Below are 20,144 nucleotides of genomic sequence, written 5' to 3'. Positions count from 1 at the left end.
CGATCTATTAGGATCGTGTGTCTGATAACTCTGAACTCAATCTCTTAGAATCGTGTCAGTATTAATTTCAATATTAGACTCGTTCTACATTGCGACAATAAGTTTGATTGTCTCTATTTTTGTTTTAAACTAAAAACACATGAGATATGCTAATGGCATTGTAATTTTCAAAAGTAACAGAAAATAATGATTCAAACTTTGAACTCAATCTATTAAGATCGTGTCTAATAACTCTGAACTCAATCTATTAAGATCGTGTCAGTATTAATTTCAATATTAGACACGTTGCAGTAAAACGTAGAACGTTTCTAGATGGTCAACTTAGAATCTTTAGAGTCTTACTCATAAGAATCTAAATCTCCTTCTCCAAAAAAAAAAAACCAAATCTTTGGTTTCAAATCTAATGGATTTTCTTGGTAAGTTTGTGAATAAATATGGGTAGGGGCACCAATGTATGTGACCATCTTTCCTTTTCATCTCTCTCTCTAGCTACTTTCATTTCCTGTTCAACCCATGCTTCAACATGTAAGTAAATTGCTTCAACTCTTCTTCATAAACCCTAAACCCTGCAATGTTTAGTAATTGATAATAATGCCCTAATCTCATTTCAGGTCAACTATACTCTGCTTCACTAGTTTTTCGGTAAAAAATGTACCCGTCTCTCGCATGTTTGATGTTTAACAGTAGGCATAGAAGGAATAGCGCCTTAAGATCGATTTGTTCTAAAATCAAGATCCTACTACAAAAGAAAAAGGAGATGGATAATGTAAGAGGAGATGATACAGATCATATAAGTCGAATGCCCAACGAAATTTTAGTACAAATTCTTACTTTACTTCCTAGTGAGGAGGCAGTTATGATGAGTATCGTGTCGAAAAGATGGAAATCCGTATGGATTGAATTTCCTATTCTAGACCTAGACTTTATCTCTTTCTCCAAAAGATATGATAAGCTTAGCTTGGAGGATCGAAAATGTATGTTTCTTGAGCTTGTCGAATATGTGTTTTTTCATAGTGAGATCAAAAAATTTCACAAACTCCGACTTGGTTTTGACATGTTTGTGTTCAGAGTTGATTCTCATCAAATCCGTCAGTTTATTAAATTTGCTATGGTAAGCAATTGTTCAGCACTTGATTTAGACTTTTCGAATAAACCCGAAGGGCTTATCCAGAGATCCACCTACACTTTACCTCAATCTTCTTTCCGAAATGAATCACTCACCGAGCTGAAGTTAAGCAACTGTAAGTTTATATCCTCTATGTACGAGGATTTCGTGTCACTTAAGACTGCAATTATGAAGAAAGTAGTACTACTTGGAGACTCAGTTTACCATTTCATCTCGAATTCTCCTTGCCTTGAAGAATTACAACTAATTAAATGTCCTATTTCCCCTTTTCTTTGTCTCCATCACCCAAGATCGAAACTCAAGTCTTTCGTGTTGGAATTGTGCTACAATGGCAAAGATGATGTTAAGTGGATTGAAATCAACATTCCAACTCTTTCACAATTTAAATTTGCAGGGATTTTGCCTCAACATTTCTCTATCATCACTGGAGAGAATCTTATTGAAGCTGAACTTGACCTCCATGATCACGAATTTCAAGAGATGCATCTCAAAGACATTCTTAAGAATCTCAGTCGTGTCAAGATTTTAACACTATGTAGCTCGTGTATTGAGGTATATCGATCTTTTTGACATGTTTGAATCTAATGGTCTACAATAATTTTCCTAAGAAGAGATGCTAGAATCACAAAAGATTGTGACAAAAAAAAGTTCCCAGCTGATGTGGCGGTTGTGATTTTCATCTCTCAACGGCCTAGATTTGGTCAAAGTTTGAAACCACACCCGCCACATCAGCTGGAAACCTTTTTTTGTTCAAAATCTTTTGTAACTTTATCATTTCCCATATTCTAAGTATTGTTAGAGTCTTAGCCGGTGTTCTTTTTTTGTATTAATATGACTCGTCTGAATCTTCCAAATATGAATAGGCTGAGTCGAACTTGTTATGGTCAGGGGCACAATAGTTATTTCATAAAACTGACTCAAATTAATTCTTTTCTTTTTCTCGACTATGAAGCTTCTAAGTGCAAATGGTGTGATAGTAATGCCTACTACTTTCAAGAACTTAAGGCATTTAACGATAAAACCATGCCCAGAAGATAGCGGTTCTCTCAATATATCGGGCTTATTAAGGAGTGCTCCTTACTTAGAGACTCTCTCAATACATTTTGATCAAGTTCTTGTGAGTATCAATTCAACCTGCGAACTTTCGATTTTCATTTTTTGCCACATTCAATGATTTATCCTTTGAGAAAATTTGATGGGGTTTTGCAGGAGTTTGAGGATTATATAAAATTCAACGATGACGATGAGACAATTTGGAAACCCGATTTTCTTCCTCCCAATTTCGTAAGTCATCTTAAGAAAGTCGAGATAAGGGGTTTTTATGGCGAAGCAAATGAAATGGAGCTTGTGAAACTTATGCTAAAGAGTTCATTAAGTTTAGAGAAAATGGTCATATATAAAGAAGATATGAAATCAAGACTTAAAATCGTGAAAAAACGTGGCGATGAAAACCGAGTGAAAATCCTGCAGAGACAACAGGAGAAGAGTATCGAGGATCTATTATCTTTTGCTCGAGGATCCTCAGTTGCCCAAGTAATTCTTGAATAAGACTTAGAGGGTTTCGGATCGTAAAGTTTCTAAAGCTGATTTGAAGACTTGCCTAGGAGCCTCTCCTAATACAATAACATATGAAGACTTCTACAAACTTTTGGTTTTAATGTGTAATGAATAGGTTTTGATGTTTATCTTTTTTTTTTTATGCAAACTCTTCTTCTGCAGTACTTTCCATTTTCCTGTTCAATTAGTCTGATTTATAGTCAAACTTCTTGATCATGCCAAATATAACATTTTCGGCGCGCAAAACATACATATAAGAAGGGGTGAACAACAATGGGCCGAACTGGTCAAAGCCAACCGGATCTAGCGAAATCAAACACTTTTCTAGCTGAATTAATGGAACCACATCAATTTAGTTTGACTTCAACTTAACATTTTAGGGTCGCTCAAATACACTCTCTGCGACCCGACCTGTTGAGACCCTAATAAAAAAAAATATTCCAGAAGATAAATGAATGTTGTTAATTCTCTAATTTAACTACACGTGAAAGATAGTTTAAAAAGAAACTTCTCGTGAAAGACTTAAATAAATCTCACATCACGAGTTTTTTTTTTATAATCCAAATAATGTATGCTCTTAAAATTGAGAAATATTACTTTCTAATTTGTTTATGTCTTCAAGTAGTTTTTTAATGTCCTTAAAACTTCTTTATATATCACAAATACATTGTTAATAACTCATTTAACTAATCAACAATCCAGTAAAGTGGACAATATGTCAGAATTGTATAACAAAATCAATATATTTCATAAAAAAAAGAAGTAAAAAAGATACCGTGAAATGGTGAAAGCAATTTGAGAAAACCAATAGTAACTCAAAACGAAAATGTGGAAGACAATCATTTAGGAGTGATAGAAGTAAATTAGGATGAATTGACCTTATTTGGTTGGCATACCAACTAATAATTTTCTTCTATTTATCAAAATGTGAGCCCCAAATCTCAACAAAAAAAAAAATGTGAGCCCCAAGAAAGAATTTCAAGTCACATGTAAACACAAATGAAAATGTGAACCACTATATCTAGAGTCTCTAGACTATCATCATACTTATGGAGTTTCATGGTGAGAGACAAGTGGCATCTCACTGCAGCTTCATTAGTCTTTCACACCTCCCTCCAAACCCAATCATCTTAATTTCCTTTTCCTTGTCTAATAAGCAATACAAGCTTGAGGTTGAGGGATCTCTCTTCACTTCATATATAATTGCCCCATTAGTTTCTCTCTCTCATCTTTCTTGTTCCTCCTGTTCAAACCAAGCTCAAAAATGTAAGTGATGTTCTTTCAACTCTTTTTATTTTCATTTTTCCTCCAACAATTAATCATTTTAGTGATTTATTTGTTACAAAGTTAGGGTTTTTGATTAGTGGGTAAGATGAAAAAGGGGATTTTGATGTTTGTAATTCAATTTTTTAAAAAGAAAATCATTTACTTTATAAACTTTTTATCTGCATTACTGTCACTTGTGCCCTAACCCCAGACATGTTTTACCCCCTTAAATCTTAAATCATTTTTAACAATTTCACTAATTTTAGGATGAAAATGTAGGCATTCTCTTTATGTTTGATGTTTAAGAGTAGGTTAAATATTTGCATGTACTTTAATAACTTCAAAATGAGTTTAGGGTTTAAGATTAGGGTAGGTTAACTATTTGTAGATACTTGGATTCACTCATTTTAGGTTATAAATGTATTCTTCTCTTGTTCTGATGTTATAGAGTTGGCACATGCAGAGGGAACATCACTAACTGTCGAGTTTTTACGCCATGGACGACCTGCAAGAGCGGATCAAAGAGATGGAGGTAGTAAGTAAAGACGGTTTAGATCAGATAAGTCGTCTGCCCGACGACATTTTAGTGAAAATTCTTACTTTACTTCCAACATTGGAGGCCGTTCGGTCTAGTTTTGTGTCCAAGAGATGGAAATACTTATGGACTTCAATTCCTATTCTAGACTTAAATTTTCGTTACTTCTCTGAGCTCGAAAACAGCAATTTGTTGGTTTATTTGAATAGACAATTCCGCAGTGAGGCAAAAGAGAAATTTCTGAGATTTGTTGAATATGTGTTTAACTTCAGTGAGATCAACGATTGTCACAAGCTCCGTTTCGCTGTTAACATCTCCCACTTCAAACTCTATGATTCTCGAATTCATATGTTAGTTACTTTTGCAATGAGAAAAAAGTGCACGATACTTGATTTAGACTTTTCGGGTGGAGTCGGAGGAATAAGGGATCCCATCTGCCCTCTGCCTCCATGTTCTTTCGCAAATGAATCACTAACCGATTTAAAATTAACCAGATGCGAGTTTAGATCCTCCATATACAAAAATTTCGTCTCACTAAAGACTGTAATTTTGACGACAGTAGAACTACCCGGGGACTCAATTTACCATTTGATCTCGAATTCTCCCTGTCTTGAAGAATTAGAGCTAATCATGTGTTCTATTTCCTCTCATCTTAATTTCCATTACCCAAATTCCACACTCAAGGCATTCGTGATGGATTGGTGCGACAATGGTTCCGATGAGATTCTTTCCTTTTGCGTCAACATTCCAAATCTTTCACGATTCAAGTTCGCAGGGATGCCGCCTGAACATTTCTCTATCAAAAGCGGAGAGAACCTGATTGAAGCTGAAATTAATCTCGAGATATACAACGAACAACAGATACATATCCACGACATTCTAAAGGATCTTCATAATGTCAAGATTTTAACACTTTGTAGCTCGTGTCTCGAGGTATATTTTTCTTTTTGTTATTTGTTTGTATCCTAATATTTTGCTATAATATTAAGACAATATTCTTAGCTCGTCTAAGTGTGAATTTATAAGCGTATCCGTTGTTTGGACTCCGAAGGTTCTATGTGCTAATGATGGCTTAAGACTGCGAACGACATTCTACAACTTGAGGCATTTAACAATAAAACCGAATTCGGAGCACAGGGAACTTCTCACTTTATCGTGTTTATTAAGGAGTGCTCCTTACGTAGAGACTATCTCCATACATTTTTTTCAGGTTCGATTGAGTATAAATTAAACATGGGTTTTTCGTTTTTTGCCACTCTAATGCTTTCTTCACTGAGAAAATTTTGTGAGATTTTACAGGAATTTGAGGATGATGTATCATCGATGTTTGATGACTATGGGCTATTTTGGATGAAACAACTATGGCATCCTGGCATTTATGTAAGATCGATTAAACACGTCAAGTTCGGGGTTTTCTTATTCCCCGTTACATCTAATGCTTTATCCATTGATAAAATTAATTTTGGTTGGGTTTTGCAGGATTTTGAGGAAGATGTAAGATCGTCGATGTACGATGAGGACGCGACATTTTGGCGACCAGATTTACTTCCTTCTGCTTACGTAAATCATCTTAAAAGTGTCGAGATAAAGGGTTTTTATGGTGGAACAAACGAAATGGAGCTTGTGAAAATTTTGCTAAAGAACTCACTAAGTTTGGAGAAGATGGTTATATATAAAGAAGAAATGGAATCAAGATGTGAAAGAGTGAAAGACCATGGCAATGCAGTCCATATGGAAGTCTTACAGAGACAACATGAGAAGATTATGGAGAATCTGTTTGCTTTTGCTCGTGGATCCTCAGCTGCCCAAGTGATTATCGAATGAGGATCACAAAGATTCTTGGGTAAGTGTTTTGTTTCTGCAAACTCTTCTTCAGCAGAATTTTGTTTACCAAGTTTCTGAAATTGTGTGTTTAGGTCTTTTGAAGTTAGGTCAGCTGATATAACTTGAAAGCAACTTTAAGCGCATTCAGAATCTTGTTTCATTTATATTCGTCAATTTCAAAGCTCTTGAAGTTATAAAAACTACAACAATGAATACCTAATTCACATTCAAATCGATGTTTCGCAGAAAACTACACTACTTGTTGAGCTTCTTCGATTGTTTAAAATGTCATTTCTCATATCTGTCGATAGCTTTGAGTTCACTGAAAACTGCTTTGAGAAAGTAATTGCCATCTTCTCTAAGATCCTTGCACTTTCTAACAGATGTTTTATTAATACAACTTCATTTTCAGTTCCACCAAATCCTTTGATCTTGACAACTTTAAGATGATCAACGATGCACTCGAAAGCTGCATTCTGTGGCTCTGAACTTTCTTCCTCGTCGATCCAATGCTATCAGTGGAAACACATATCAGAAATTGAGTTTTTTTTTTTATGAGAAATATCAGAAATTGAGTTAGAAAGTGCATATTTATAATCAAGAAACACTTGAAAACTCATTGAATTCAAGTACTTCATCTTCATGACTTACCCGACGGAGAAAGAACTCGAGAAAGAGAAACTCCAACTTAGGGGAGTTGTGAATCAAGAACAGTAGTACTCTAATGGTGTTCTTATTAACAGCAGTACACAATCTCAAACGGCTCAACTTTGAAAATGTAGGGAATTGTCTTAACAAGTTGGAAGATACTGATAAAAGCTGTTGACAGAATTCAGAAGATCAATTCAAGAACTAACCAATGAGAGGGTCTGTTTGTGTCGGGGAGAGCGAAGAAGAAAGAGTATACCTGAATGGTCGAAGCTGATAGAGTTAAATCTTTCATATGAGAAATGCTTCTAAGAAACTCAAGAACATGACATCCAAATTTATCTTCTCCTTTACTCAAATGGAACTTCAAGTCCATTGCAACATCGACGAGTGATGGAACGTCGTTGAAACTAATGTTCTTCACAGTATAATCAGTGTATTCCAGTGTCGATAACCTAGGTGCAGAAACCCTAATTTCATAACTAAGTAGAGGAAAATAAAAACTCAAATCCTTCGGCAAACCATCTATAACCAATCTCTTCAGTGACAAAGATGAAATATGAAGACAACTAAGATTATGAACAAAACAATCTTCAATAACTAAATCCTCAATCATCGGACAATTACAGAAAATTTTGTTCAAATTCTCTTCCAAAAATGACACTGAAGTAAGTTGCAGTGTTTTCAGGTAAGGCAAATGAATCGAAGAAGGAAGGGTGAAATTAGAGTTATGCAAATTCAATTTAAGAACGACTAAAGATCTGCAAGTGAAAATGCAACTCGGAAGATCAAACGGTTCTCCAGTATGAGACGATAAACTAAGTTCACTAACATTTCGATTCGATGCAACAAGAATCCAAGTATGTATATGTGAAATATCACAATAATAACCACCAAATCTAAGAGAAAACTTTTGAATAGCAAGATCGCTTCGGCGAAGTATAACTGAATCGACAAAGTTCATGAATTTAGTTTTCGGAGAAAAAACTAAACCGTCAAATTCTAGGTTAGGTATAGAAGTCCATATATACCTCCATCTTCTTGATAAAAAGCTCGTTCGAATTACATCTTTTATCAAAAGAAAAGAGAGAATGTGATGTACAACATTGTCCGGTAAATCACTTAACCGATCGGACGGATCATAACTTTCATTCTTGTCCTGTGATGTGTCCATTTTTGAGGACAAACTATTATAAGATCAACTACCTGAAAACAAGAAACGAAAATGATTCGAATTGAAAGATCATGTGGTTTTTGTAAGAAATTTGGGTAAATCCCATACCCCACAAAACAATATCAAGAATTGAGTGATTGTTCATGGAAATTTGCTAAATTAACAATGGGAATTATACTAAAACCCTAGTTTCATGCAAATCTATGTGATTTATGATTGTTCTAATTTACTCCATTGCGTAATCTAATCTACTAATTAAAACGAGACATAGAACTATAACTGAGATTTCAAGAGTAAACCCTAATTTCCATCTTAATAACACAAGTATCAGCATCAGAAAACAAAATCAGCAAAACCCAGATTCAAATTATATATTTTAGGTAAAAAATGATAGAAATCGTGGAGTTTCTAGGGATGTGTCAGTACAGATTAAGAATGAAAAGTAAAGAGAAATTGAGATTCAAAATTAGGGCAAATGCAAATTAAGAGAGAAAGGAGTTGAAATAAAAACCTCAATTTGATGTAAAGAATGGTATGAGATTAATCGATTGATTTCATTTTCACTTCCTGGAAGAACACGATCCAACAAATTCCATAAAAGATTGAAACTTTTTAGAAAAGTCTGATTTATTGTGGGAAATCTATTTCGAGGCGTGCGAGAAACATGTGCGAGTTTTAAGCGTTTGCCGTTACTTTAGGAGGGAAATTCAGTTAGCAATTAGTTTGGGGTTAAACTTAATTAGTATTAAGGCTGAGGGAGGCAACCTCAAAATGTTGATAAATCTGCTTGCATCCGATCTTCCTTCACCCTTTCCTCTTTAGACAAATCTGTTTTGGTCCCCTAAAACTGACAATTTACTAAAATGGCTCCCTAAAAATGACTTTTTTTTTTGTTGGAAATTGACTACGATATACGATAGTCATTACAATGGTATTGATACATCAAAGACGTGATAAGTACGATAACCGACAAATCCAAACTCTTACAAGGACATGCTTATAGCCCAACCAGTGGCGGACCCAGAATTTTTTTGTTGTGCGGGCACTTTTGATTACAAAAAAAGATTAATCGTCCACAAATCGCGATATGACGTTCAAGCAATTGATTTTTTTGACTACAGTCTTAATAAAAATAACTAGTTCTATAAACATTCGAATTATAAAAAAAAATATGTGCAAATTTTATTTCAATAGAATGAGAGTCACTATCTTGAAAAATTATCACCCCATTTTACGTTCTTAAAGAATTTAGAACAGAGAAAGCTGACTAAGTTTAAAAAAAAAATAGACAGAAATAATATATATATATATATACACGTATATATAAGAAAATGAAATAAAATAGGAAGCCGCAATAATGATATGGTAAAAAATACTCTAACAAAGTTAAGGGGAAGTATCATTGAATTTACAAAGAGAAAAAATCTCAAAATGAAACTAATTTGAGAAGGAGTCAAATGGGAGAAATACAAGGACCAAACGATAATCAATACAAATTAGGGGCAGAAACAAATTTGGCCATAGAAAACTTAAAAAGAATGAGGGCTGATATTGGGGAATCTAGGGGTGGGAATCGAGCGGGTTCGGGCTCATGATTTTCGGGCACGGGCGGGGTCAGGCGGAGAGTAAGCTACCCGATCGGGATATCTGACTGGTTCGGGCGGGAGAGTAAGCTACCCGATCGGGATATCGGACGGGTTCGGGCGGGTAAATTGAGCCTCTTGGAGCCCGCGGCCCGATTATGCCCGAGTGCCGGTCGAGCTCGGGGGGGTCGGGTTTCGGGTTTCTCCCGTAAAAATATTATATTTTTTCAATAAAATTAATATTTATAAAAAACGTTATTAAACTTAATTAAAGAAACAAAATATTCATCAATAATCTTCAACACTTCGGTCATAATTATTAGTATTGGCCTGTGATATAAGCTAAGGAGTGATGTGAGCTAAAACATTTTGGTTCGGACCAGCATAATGAAGTCTTTTTACCATTTTTTTAATATACTAACAATTACTTGTATAACTAATGAACCATCACTAGTATGAGTGTATGACTAATTAACCTAACCATGTATGCATACAAAAACAATTATAGTATGAAATCCAACATAAGATCTAAACAAGGTGAAGAACTTTCTGTTGTAGTGGTTGGAACTTAAGTAGTTGATCGGTTGAAATACCAACTGAAACAATTTAAATCTTTCAATTGCTTCCTAGAAACGGCAAGTAACTTGAGCTACGTGGTGGTCAATCATTGGCTGTGTATTTCTTCTACCTACGTCATTCTTGCCTAATTGATCTCGGACGGTCGGATCGGGTACTACTTCGGGCGGGCGGATCGGGTACTACTTCAGGCGGGCGTATCGGGTGCTACTTCGGGCGGGCGGATCGGGTGATACTTCGGGCAGGCGAGTACCGGTTGCCTATCGCGCGGGCCTAATGGGTCGGACCTCGGGTAAGACACCTTACCCGAGTCCCGCCCGAACCGGGTTCTTCTCGGTTGTCGGGCGTCACGGGTCCGGGCGGTTAGGGTCGGGTTTCGAATTTTCGGACCGTTTTCCCGGCCCTATGAGAATCGAACTTATGCTCCCCAACGCGCAACACTCACTCACCGCCACCGCGCCAAGATAAGTTTAGTGATTACATGGGCGGATAACTTATTTTTGAAAGACAGACCTCTACTTCAAATGAAAATTAGCTTTGGAGTCGTGGGGGCACGTGACCCCACAAGTCCCTACGTGGGTACGCCCCTGAGCCCAACAACCCAATTAAACTATGACCTAAAGCCCCACAACATTATTTATACCTTAATAACCCAAGTTTAATGAAGCATGGAATCCACCTCTTCTGGGAACCGGGCATGCATGGGACCTCTAGGGTTTTCGAATTTGTGTATGTCGAGGGAGTTGAAGGGGCAACGTTCGAGGAACGATGTGAACCCGTTCGAGCAAAGGAAGCGAAGTGGTTAGGCAACTTTTCGAAAATTTGCATTTCTATTCCAATAACAATGTAGTCGACCTCTAGATGCGGTAGGCCGGTTAAAGGTTGGGACAAGTGTCGTCCTCGACGTGATAGTAAATGTTTCACGTATCTTTGACGGGCAAGCATAGAGTCATGACGACACTACAACGAGGGACGTCCTAGTGTGTTTCCACTTTTCAAACTAATGCGACAAAAAGTGTCAAGGGCGCATGACACATCAAATGTTTTTGAGCTGATTTAATAGTCGCCAATGGTTAAATGTCCCGTATTGTTGCAGGAATAATGCATCCGTGCAGTCCAATGAGAGGCTATGCTTGTGCAAAGAGTTGTGTCGATGCACCCCCAAACCGGTCCCTTAGGAAGTACTGAAATAGGTCGACGACGATATCTATGTGACACAACCTGCATTGACCAATGCGCTACGGCACGTGTAGAAGCCATGAGACACGATTCGATTGAATTGTAATACTAAACAAGTTCCTCAATTTCAGTTTAGGCCATTGTTAGGTTTGATAAGTAGAGATTGGTTTAGAAATACGATTAATATTTTGCCCCTTTTGGTGATGTTCGATTTGTCAACGATTGTTGAAGAAAATAATCAAAATTATTTAGTTCAAAGTCTTCGAATAAGAAATTTAATAATCTCTGTTACAAGGAAATTGAAGAATGAGAAATGATAATATTGTTACTAAAAATCAAAACTTGTTCCTATTTCATAATTGAATTGAAAAATATTAACCTCTTATAACCTTATAATTGTGGTTATCTTCTTCTCTTTCAGAATCAGGAATGCCAGAAATTGTGTGACCACCTCTATATCTTGGGATCAGATCATTATCACTAACGTTGTTAGACGACTGCCTGAGTAATAATGGGTTTATAGGCCTCCGTTGGTGGCGATTAGGATGCGGAAAAGGTGAAGAGACAGATTGAGAAAATGAGGGTTGGGAAGAAGAAGATGGCATCACTGCAGATGATGGGTTATTCGAAATGCCCAATAAAGAATCAAAAGCTTGAGAAAGAGGAGCAATTGATGAATGTAATATAGGAGTACTGATGAGTTGCTGGTCTGTTTCTCCTAGTGGGTTCATAAGGAGGCGTAAAAGTTCATTCATGATAAGTGTGTAAAATCATCATAGGTTATTATCAACTGAAATATTTTTAGGGAACACCAAAATTTTCCTACTCTTCTAAGCATAGTACAACTTTGATAGTCGAAGTCATCCTCGAGGATGAACCATTTACATTATAATCGAATATCCTTAAAAGTATATATAGACATGAATCACATGGTTAATTTTGACACATTTTTTTGCTCAATTCTACTCTTGGTTCTGATATGTGTTTGAATTTCTCAATATATAAATTCCATAAACAGACAAGTTTGCTTAATGTTGGCAATAGCAACACCAGCTCTACCTTCTGTTGTGTAACGAATACTATTTTTTGTTAGTGACAGTCAACTTCGTGACAGTGACTCGCCTATTTAGTGACAGGCAACACGGGTGCGTACACGGGTGTGTACCCCTAAGGTTGTATGTTCTCTATCACACGAGTGCTCATGCCAAAGTTGAAGATATAGTTGTAATAGGAAAAAAAAAAAATTAAGGTAGAACGATTGAGAGATTAAACATTTGAAAGAGAAAGTTGAATTTCTGAACATTGAAATATAAGTCAGCCACCACAGACATCAAACAACAAAAACATACAAAACCCTAAATAGATAAACCCTAGGAGTCTATCTAAAGTTACAAAACAAAGACAAACCTAAGACAATTTTAAACTCCCTTTAGCTTTCTTCGTTCAAAAAAACAAGGATTATTATTTAAGTTGGTTGATGCCCGTCTTGACTTCTTTCTCCTTCGCTCTTTCTTCTTTAGTATTATTTTGACTCATCTGCTTTATTTTCTCTGTGTTCCTTACTGCCAATAACAACAAGAATACTCATTTAGTAAATTTCATCGTCTGAATTTGAATCAGCTATTCAGACGAGTCCAAACAAAAGCAACATTCAAAAATTAGACTTGAATCAATTCAGACCTTGACTCAGATTTCAGTTAGAGAAAAACACAATCACTACAGTTTCCTAGAACCTAACTAAATAAGTAAGAAAGATTACAATTGTAGACTCACCGACCTGTTAGGATCTCCACTCTCATGCATTGTTGCGAGCAACTGCAGCTTTAATCCTTTCGATTGTGCTAGAAATTATGGTATTGATAGTTGTTACTGATCCAAGAGTGAATTTTTCTGCATGAATTGGATCAACCAAGATCTGAAAAGCAACAGTAAGAAGACAACCACCGTCCGGACCAACCTCAACGATTCCCCCTCCATGAATTGGATTTCCATCAGGAAGTATAACAAAACCTGAAGGCACGAGTGGTACATAATCTGGCCTTCCACCGTTCCATATTGTAGTTATGGCAGCAACATCGACAGGAGCATAAATTACAAACGATTCTGTTGCGCTGGTACCACTTTCTTGCAGTATTAGCATGTTACTCTGGGTGGAATTTCCACCATGCTATATGACACATAAATTAGTCAATATTATGCCTAGTTAGTACATAATATTTTCGTTCATATATTGTTCTGTAAAAATTGGATAATTGATGTATAAACCAAGTAAAGAGCAACATACGCAAACACGCAGCAAAGAGACACGATTTCTTGGATCTCGACCGTTAGCAAAATGTGCTAGTTCTTCGACAACACCTCCATTAGAAAGTATATCCCACTATATGACAAAAATATAAAAGGGTTTTTATCAATTTGATGAGATTTCTAGTGCTTCTTAACTTTGATCATGCCATTTATAGATTAAACCAGTAAGTATATATATATTTAACAAAAACCAAGTTTTTTGTACTAATCTTACCTGTGTTCGAGAATTCACATCTCGAAGGAAATCAAATACCCTCTTTGGTGGAAGTGGAAGCCAAATGGAAGTGGCTGCCTTAAGCACATTACCAATTGGCTTTCCTTGGTCATGGGCGTTGCTGGTGATCATTACACTCAGATTCTCAGTGCCACACCTGGCCAATGTAGTCCATGTATGGGTAGTTGAAGCGCTAACACCGGAAGAAAAACTCATCACCATTTCCTCTGAAAGGTTAAGCATTCCCTTTCTCCCCTCTAAACTAATTATCGCTGCACATACAATGAGAAACCATATAGTAACATTAATAAGCGAAGGTGGTGTTTATTTATTTTGGGGTTTGAATTTGATTTCTCTGACTCAAACTTGGTGTTTATTTACTTTGTCCGGGGCGCAATATCTATTATCTAGTCATTTCAGGTTATTCAGACAATGAACTCTTTATATAAACTGAGAATGTCATGTGTACAAATTGTTTTTGACTTGATTTGTGAATTTCTTACTCACTTTCACTAAAACACACATGGTTGAAAATTTGACTACGATCTCGATCGTTCTTAGTGAGTAAGCAAGTCACAGATTAAGTCAAAACTTTTTGCACATATAACATTTCCGTTATATAAACTTGTTTTTTCTCTAATTCAAAAGAACCCAAAATTAGCTCAAGTCTGCCATTTAAATGAGTTGGTCACACGAGTCACTCAAGTCAACTCAGAGCTGAGTCAGAGTTCAAAATGGTAAAGTGGAAAGGATAAAAACACCGCTACCGCGTAAGATAATTTTATCAGAGAAGGAATAGGAAAAAAACTTTACCTGCTCCCGGGAAGGAAAAGCTACTAGCCATAACACTTGCAAGGCGTTCGCTTTGTCGGTCTAAGGTAGCAAGCCAATGTTTGGCACCGAAGGCAAGAGTCGAGGTAACCAGTGGTTGATATAAACTGTGAATAGCAGTGTCAGCTACTTCTACATGTTCCACCCAAATCACCTGAATTGTTCATACAAAAATTCATCATTTGAGAGAAACCAGTTGTTAGTTGAGGGAAAATATAAGGCTCAAATGGACTTATCACCTTTGAGAACCCATTTGGCATTTCCTGAATCAAACAACCAGATGGCCTTTTAAGACATTTCAGGGTCGAGCCTGGATGCAAATGGTCCAAGGTAACATCCACCATTGCCCAACTTCCATCAAGATGCTTTCTGCTGTACCTAAGGAACTTAGTCTCCCTGGTTGGAACTAGTGGTGAAGGGAATTGGAATTCTGCTGTTATCTAAATACAAAGTTATTAAAAGAAATAGAGTCAGTTGGCTATTGCTAGCAAATCGATCTCTCTCTCTCTCTCTCTCTCTTTGACAACCGAAGCTTTAGCAGTTATAAATAATTCTACCCTTTAGACACCCAGACCAAGTCCACAGATACGAAGTTTTGTTTCTGACGCAGGCTCACGAGTCCACCAAAAAGGCCTCGACGCTTACTAAACTTGAGCGAACACCTATAGTCCAGGCTCAGGACTCTCTCTTAAAGTCCCACGGCGCTTAGAGGAGCGTCCAGAGCTTGGAATATAGGCTAGATGCCATTAACTTATGAGATTCTACATCAGGAACAAAACAAGTATCCTTAGGATTGGGTCTTTGTTTGCAAAAAACGGGGGCAATATTGACAGGACGTCATTAACTGGGTCGCCACTTAAACACACTCTCTATGCTTCTATATGATTCTAACTAGTCTAAATACCATTTGCATTGCTCCGTCGATTCCATCTACACCAGTTGATAAGATTTCCTTTGTAGTGGCTGTTGAAACTATACCAGAAAATATACCACGCCACTTATCCTGTCAATCAGACATACAAATTTGTTAATGAATATATAAAGCTCTAAAAGTAAAATATATGAACAAGGAAAATAAATGAATGTCATTGAAAAGTTTACAATACCACATTGGTAAGAATCTCAATTAGGTTAACATTGTTCATGTTAATATCAGCAGTACATCGAGAAGCTTCGGTTTTGAACCCATATGGTTTTGCCCCAATTCCCCTTGTGAATGTTCTCATGTACTCATCCACATTTAGAATCTCATAAGATCCATCACGGCTTAGAACCCACAATGGCTCTCCCAAATGAACCATATTCATGAGCTCAATCATTGACGCAACCGCTAACTCAGTAATCTTTTCTCTGTCAGTAAACCCATTTAAGGATCTAGGGAGACTACCCCCACCATAAATCTCGCCTGCAGGGCTTGTTTGGACAACTTCATCCCCTAGTTCAAGGCCGCCCGGAGCAATTGGAGAAGGAAGAGGGTTGAGTACCATGGGATGTCCGACTCCTACATATTTTGCAAGCTGCAACAAAGTAGTAAAAGGTTCAAAATTGGTCAGAATGAACATCACTGAGATAACTTAAAAAGACCTCTTGTTCATGTGATATACCTCTTCTCTTAGTCGAGCATTTTCGACCCTCAATTTGTGCTCTTTGGATGAGACTTCGCCGCTCGAAGATTTGTTCAGACAATTGAGACACAATGCATTGTTAAGTGCTTCTGTCATCCTCGTATTCTCACGATTAAGCCTTTCATTATCTATTTTCAATTGTGCCATCTCCGTACGCTCATTATGGGCCTGATCAAAAGAGCCAATTAGAAGCAAGTGCAAGCTTAAAACTACTAAGATTAACTATACCTAATTACCCCATTTCAAGATTTAGAAAAAAAATATACTTAGGGTATAGTTTAACATGTACCCAAAATGAAAATGATTTATGTACTGGCACCGCATGTCTTGGGAAATGACGATTTTGCCCCTTGTTTTTTATGAGGAGGTCATATAGGCGGTTAGATAGACTATACATATATCATCTTCCTACTCAAAATGCATATGGTGCCCTAAATAAAGTCTAATCTCTAGAGCAGATTCCGTGTTTTCTTTTACCTTCATTTGGGTACGCTTGTTTTGGAACCAAAATTTCACTTGTAGTGGCTCCATCCCTAATTCTTCGGCCAACGCCTTCCTTTGCTTGTCATCCGGGTGAGGACAGTCCTTGAAAAAACTGAGGAATAATAAAAACATATATGATCACATGATACTCCGATAAGTTCAAGTGAGAGTAAGAAACACTAAGAGAGAGTGAGAGATTACGCTTCCAGTCTTTTGATTTGATATGGTGAATGCCTATGAATTGGCTTTCCTTGACGATGTTGGGTGGGAGTTTGTTCTTCCCTTGGAAGGGCTACGAAGTTTCCGCTGGTTACTTCATCTTCTACAACCATTTCATAGTTTATCCCAGGTGAGATGTTGTTACTTGTCAAGTCAATTGGATCATATTGACCATTAAACATGTATGGATACATATCTTTGCTGCTGATTAAGATTTTCTCCCTGAGCTTTCCCAAATTAAGCTTTGTTTTTCAATCTACCATCAAAATACAGGTTAAGTTAAACCACTCAACAACATTAAAAAAAATAAAAAAAATAAAACTATACAGTAAGATTTGAACCCTGATCTCTTTATGCGAGAGCTCATTTCTTTATATATAAACTAAGATTTGAACCTTTGTTTATGCAGTAGAGAGATATACATGTCACCCTGGTTTCTAAAGTAACTCGTGTCTCCAATATCGAAAAGGAATAGTTCAAATGCTTAAAAAACAAGAAATGGGAAGAGAAGGAGATCAAAAGAAATCTCAAACCTAGATAAATGATTTCCACAACCTCATCTAGAAAACCATAAATGAGTTGAGAGGATGGACAAGGATATACCTAGAAACAATGAAAACATAGAGAAAAGATAGAAAAGAACAAAATTCAGCTGCCCTCTACTTCTAAATCCAAACCCCACAAAAAGTCACTTCCTCTCTCTCTCTCTCTCTCTCTCTCTCTCTCTCTCTCTCACTCTCTCTCTCTCTCTCTCTCTCTCTCTCTGGAATATTGACTTCTATAAGAAACCTTTCTTTAGGGTTTACTTTTATAGATAATAAGTCAAGGTTGTTCTTTAGTGCTAATGAGATTCTCCCTCTAGACACTTCAGAGTACAACAAATAGAATGGTTACAAGTTATGAACATTCAGAGATTCTCTCTCTCTCTCTCCAACTCTCTGAATTACGTGCCAAACAACAAGAAAAGAACAATGCAAGTGGGTAGAGAGAGAAAACAGAGTTGACTCACCAAACTTTTCTTCAGAAGATAACGCCCAGGAAGATCTTGAAGGACTCCAAGTTTCAATCTTTCAGATTATCTTCAACCAAGGTTGAAGAGAGAGAGAGAGAAAGAGTGGGGGGGTTGGAGAAGATGAGACAGTGGAGTGATGGTTGTCTGCTTAGAGCAAGAGAAGTGAAGAGCCAAAAGGTGGAAGTAGAGATATATATAGGAGAGAGAGAAGCTCCTAGAGTGGTTCTAATGGGGTTATTCTAAGAATGGACATTTGCCTGATTAATTTTTATCTACTTTTAACAAGTAAATGTTTGAAATCAAGCTCATTGAGTGTCCCGAGTCAAGAACGATTTAAGTTAAAATTAGAAGTATTGATATCTTTTGTCCCGATTCAAACGATTTAAGTTGAAATTAGAAATATTGATTTATTATTATATTCGTTAATTAATGTTCTTTTGATTTCCTACATGATATCTTTTCGCCATATAAAAAGAATGTTATCTAACATGAGACTATTGGATTAATGTTAAAACGTTAATTTTTTTCTTATTGTAGCCTGATCATGAGAATCGACACAATCAATAAGAAAAGTCGATCTTTGACTTATTAAAAAGAATAAAATTATTTATGACTGAATCTTTTTCATCCAAGTAACTGATTAAATGCTTTTCCATCCACATAACTACCTCTTTTAGTTCATCGATACCATTGTAATGTTTTTCCATCCAAGTAACTGATTGCAAACTGAATCTTTTGGTCTTGTGCAGTGTTACAGATTCAAAATATTGTTCAACTTGAAAAATCCATCCTTCCATATCTGATCCGTCAAACCGTGTAAAATATAATCTTTCACCTTTAAAACGATCACCTCTTTGAGATACAATCTCTCTATTTTCGACCAATCTATTAATATTCTCAATCGATCAATATTGTTCAGCTTGGTATGTGACCGGTAGACCCAAAATAAAAAATTTATTGGGTTTAAGGTCAAGCTTAATATAAAATAGGTAAAAAGTCTATTATTTGAATCTTTTTTTTTTCTCATGCAAATACACAAGAGAGCAAAAATCTAAGGCCCAAAATTCGGGTGAAAACACCAAACCAAGCCCGACCCGGAATAATAACTCAAAAAAACCCCAAAAGATGAAAATACCAAGCTCAGTGAGTGTCCCGAGTCAAGAACAATTTAAGTTAAAATTAGAAGTATTGATATCTTTTGTCCCTATTCAAACGATTTAAGTTGAAATTAGAAATATTGATTTATTCTCATATTCGTTGATTAATGTTCTTTTGATTTCCTACATGATATCTTTTCGCATATAAAATGAATGTTATCTAACATGAGACTATTGGATTAATGTTAAAACGTTAATTTTTTTTCTTATTGTAGCCTGATCATGAGAATCGACACAATCAATAAGAAAAGTCGATCTTTGACTTATTAAAAAGAATAAAATTATTTATGACTGAATCTTTTTCATCCAAGTAACTGATTAAATGCTTTTCCATCCACATAACTACCTCTTTTAGCTCATCGATACCATTGTAATGTTTTTCCATCCAAGTAACTGATTGCAAACTAAATCTTTTAGTCTTGTGGAGTGTTATAGATTCAAAATATTGTTCAACTTGAAAAACCCATCCTTCCACATCTGATCCGTCAAACCGTGTAAAATATAATCTTTCACCTTTAAAACGATCACCTCTTTGAGATACAATCTCTCTATTTTCGACCAATCGATCAATATTCTCAATCAATAATGATTGATTTACCGTCATCTCAATCATCTTCTCCGCCAATTCACCTAATTGCTTCTCCATTCTTTCTTTTTTTTCTTTTCGAGTTTGTATCATAAACGAAGTTCTCTAACGAAGATAAAAGTAATGCGAAAGCGAATAATAAGAGCGTTTGCTCTGGATACCAATTGATAAGAACCTTAAAGTCCTTCTTTAGGCCAGCCAAAGATAAACATAGTACTAATAGAAAACTTTATTAAATAACT

At 36.2% G+C, this 20,144-nt stretch overlaps 4 protein-coding genes across 15 annotated transcripts; 2 read left to right on the top strand and 2 right to left on the bottom strand.

Annotated features, from left to right (window-relative positions):
* The first annotated feature begins 757 nt into the window (after nucleotides 1-757).
* LOC147560397 (F-box/FBD/LRR-repeat protein At5g56420-like) lies at nucleotides 758-2,674 on the top strand. The gene is made up of 3 exons (XM_086659263.1): nucleotides 758-1,678; nucleotides 2,079-2,243; nucleotides 2,336-2,674. The coding sequence occupies exons 1-3, from the start codon at nucleotides 758-760 to the stop codon at nucleotides 2,672-2,674; spliced, it is 1,425 nt and encodes a 474-aa protein (XP_086515389.1).
* Nucleotides 2,675-3,598: 924 nt separating this feature from the next.
* Nucleotides 3,599-6,511, top strand: LOC147560396 (F-box protein At4g22280-like). 2 transcript variants are annotated; one of them, XM_086662573.1, is made up of 5 exons: nucleotides 3,599-3,949; nucleotides 4,413-5,417; nucleotides 5,536-5,694; nucleotides 5,784-5,864; nucleotides 5,964-6,511. In XM_086662573.1, the coding sequence occupies exons 2-5, from the start codon at nucleotides 4,446-4,448 to the stop codon at nucleotides 6,306-6,308; spliced, it is 1,557 nt and encodes a 518-aa protein (XP_086518699.1). In that variant the 5' UTR covers nucleotides 3,599-3,949; nucleotides 4,413-4,445; the 3' UTR covers nucleotides 6,309-6,511. The 2 variants fall into 2 exon arrangements, with proteins under 2 accessions (XP_086518699.1, XP_086518700.1); XM_086662574.1 differs by having other exon boundaries at nucleotides 3,729-3,949; nucleotides 4,398-5,417.
* Nucleotides 6,427-8,724, bottom strand: LOC147560395 (F-box/LRR-repeat protein At4g14103-like). Of its 3 annotated transcripts, none has more exons than XM_086662577.1 (5): nucleotides 8,642-8,724; nucleotides 7,988-8,158; nucleotides 7,216-7,411; nucleotides 6,960-7,127; nucleotides 6,427-6,820 (listed from the first exon to the last, which is right to left on the bottom strand). In XM_086662577.1, the coding sequence occupies exons 2-5, from the start codon at nucleotides 8,128-8,130 to the stop codon at nucleotides 6,536-6,538; spliced, it is 792 nt and encodes a 263-aa protein (XP_086518703.1). In that variant the 5' UTR covers nucleotides 8,131-8,158; nucleotides 8,642-8,724; the 3' UTR covers nucleotides 6,427-6,535. The 3 variants fall into 3 exon arrangements, with proteins under 3 accessions (XP_086518703.1, XP_086518702.1, XP_086518701.1); XM_086662576.1 differs by having other exon boundaries at nucleotides 7,988-8,162; nucleotides 8,642-8,714; XM_086662575.1 differs by having other exon boundaries at nucleotides 7,216-8,162; nucleotides 8,642-8,714.
* Nucleotides 8,725-12,741: 4,017 nt separating this feature from the next.
* Nucleotides 12,742-18,466, bottom strand: LOC147560394 (homeobox-leucine zipper protein PROTODERMAL FACTOR 2-like). Of its 9 annotated transcripts, none has more exons than XM_086657999.1 (13): nucleotides 17,884-17,951; nucleotides 17,751-17,838; nucleotides 17,130-17,403; nucleotides 16,923-17,040; nucleotides 16,425-16,613; nucleotides 15,927-16,337; nucleotides 15,725-15,823; nucleotides 15,060-15,260; nucleotides 14,803-14,974; nucleotides 13,990-14,261; nucleotides 13,753-13,848; nucleotides 13,246-13,635; nucleotides 12,742-13,030 (listed from the first exon to the last, which is right to left on the bottom strand). In XM_086657999.1, the coding sequence occupies exons 3-12, from the start codon at nucleotides 17,339-17,341 to the stop codon at nucleotides 13,264-13,266; spliced, it is 2,142 nt and encodes a 713-aa protein (XP_086514125.1). In that variant the 5' UTR covers nucleotides 17,342-17,403; nucleotides 17,751-17,838; nucleotides 17,884-17,951; the 3' UTR covers nucleotides 12,742-13,030; nucleotides 13,246-13,263. The 9 variants fall into 9 exon arrangements, with proteins under 9 accessions (XP_086514125.1, XP_086514128.1, XP_086514131.1 ...); XM_086658002.1 differs by having other exon boundaries at nucleotides 17,681-17,846; nucleotides 17,884-17,929; XM_086658005.1 differs by having other exon boundaries at nucleotides 13,242-13,635; nucleotides 17,751-17,846; nucleotides 17,884-17,929.
* Between the last annotated feature and the right edge of the window lie 1,678 nt (nucleotides 18,467-20,144).

Source organism: Eschscholzia californica, unplaced genomic scaffold, assembly GCF_041429995.1.
Source record: "Eschscholzia californica isolate CP2 unplaced genomic scaffold, dmEscCali1.0.p SCAF_2, whole genome shotgun sequence".
NCBI classification, from domain to species: domain Eukaryota; kingdom Viridiplantae; phylum Streptophyta; class Magnoliopsida; order Ranunculales; family Papaveraceae; genus Eschscholzia; species Eschscholzia californica.
Note: the sequence above shows the minus strand (reverse complement) of the source record. Positions and strands in the feature narration are given on the sequence as shown.

Bases quoted from the DNA above. Each gene is read 5' to 3' on its own strand.
- LOC147560397 (XM_086659263.1), top strand. From the start codon at position 758: ATGGATAATGTAAGAGGAGATGATACAGATCATATAAGTCGAATGCCC. The intron at 1,679-2,078 runs GTATATCGATCT...TCGACTATGAAG, and splicing joins TATGTAGCTCGTGTATTGAG to CTTCTAAGTGCAAATGGTGT. The intron at 2,244-2,335 runs GTGAGTATCAAT...GGGGTTTTGCAG, and splicing joins TACATTTTGATCAAGTTCTT to GAGTTTGAGGATTATATAAA.
- LOC147560395 (XM_086662575.1), bottom strand. From the start codon at position 8,130: ATGGACACATCACAGGACAAGAATGAAAGTTATGATCCGTCCGATCGG. The intron at 7,128-7,215 runs GTATACTCTTTC...TTCTGTCAACAG, and splicing joins TATCAGCTTCGACCATTCAG to CTTTTATCAGTATCTTCCAA. The intron at 6,821-6,959 runs GTAAGTCATGAA...TTCCACTGATAG, and splicing joins TCGAGTTCTTTCTCCGTCGG to CATTGGATCGACGAGGAAGA.
- LOC147560394 (XM_086658001.1), bottom strand. From the start codon at position 17,341: ATGTATCCATACATGTTTAATGGTCAATATGATCCAATTGACTTGACA. The intron at 17,041-17,129 runs GTAATCTCTCAC...ATTATTCCTCAG, and splicing joins CAAATCAAAAGACTGGAAGC to TTTTTTCAAGGACTGTCCTC. The intron at 13,636-13,752 runs GTATGTTGCTCT...TGTGTCATATAG, and splicing joins TCTCTTTGCTGCGTGTTTGC to CATGGTGGAAATTCCACCCA.
- LOC147560396 (XM_086662573.1), top strand. From the start codon at position 4,446: ATGGACGACCTGCAAGAGCGGATCAAAGAGATGGAGGTAGTAAGTAAA. The intron at 5,695-5,783 runs GTTCGATTGAGT...GAGATTTTACAG, and splicing joins TCTCCATACATTTTTTTCAG to GAATTTGAGGATGATGTATC. The intron at 5,865-5,963 runs GTAAGATCGATT...TGGGTTTTGCAG, and splicing joins TATGGCATCCTGGCATTTAT to GATTTTGAGGAAGATGTAAG.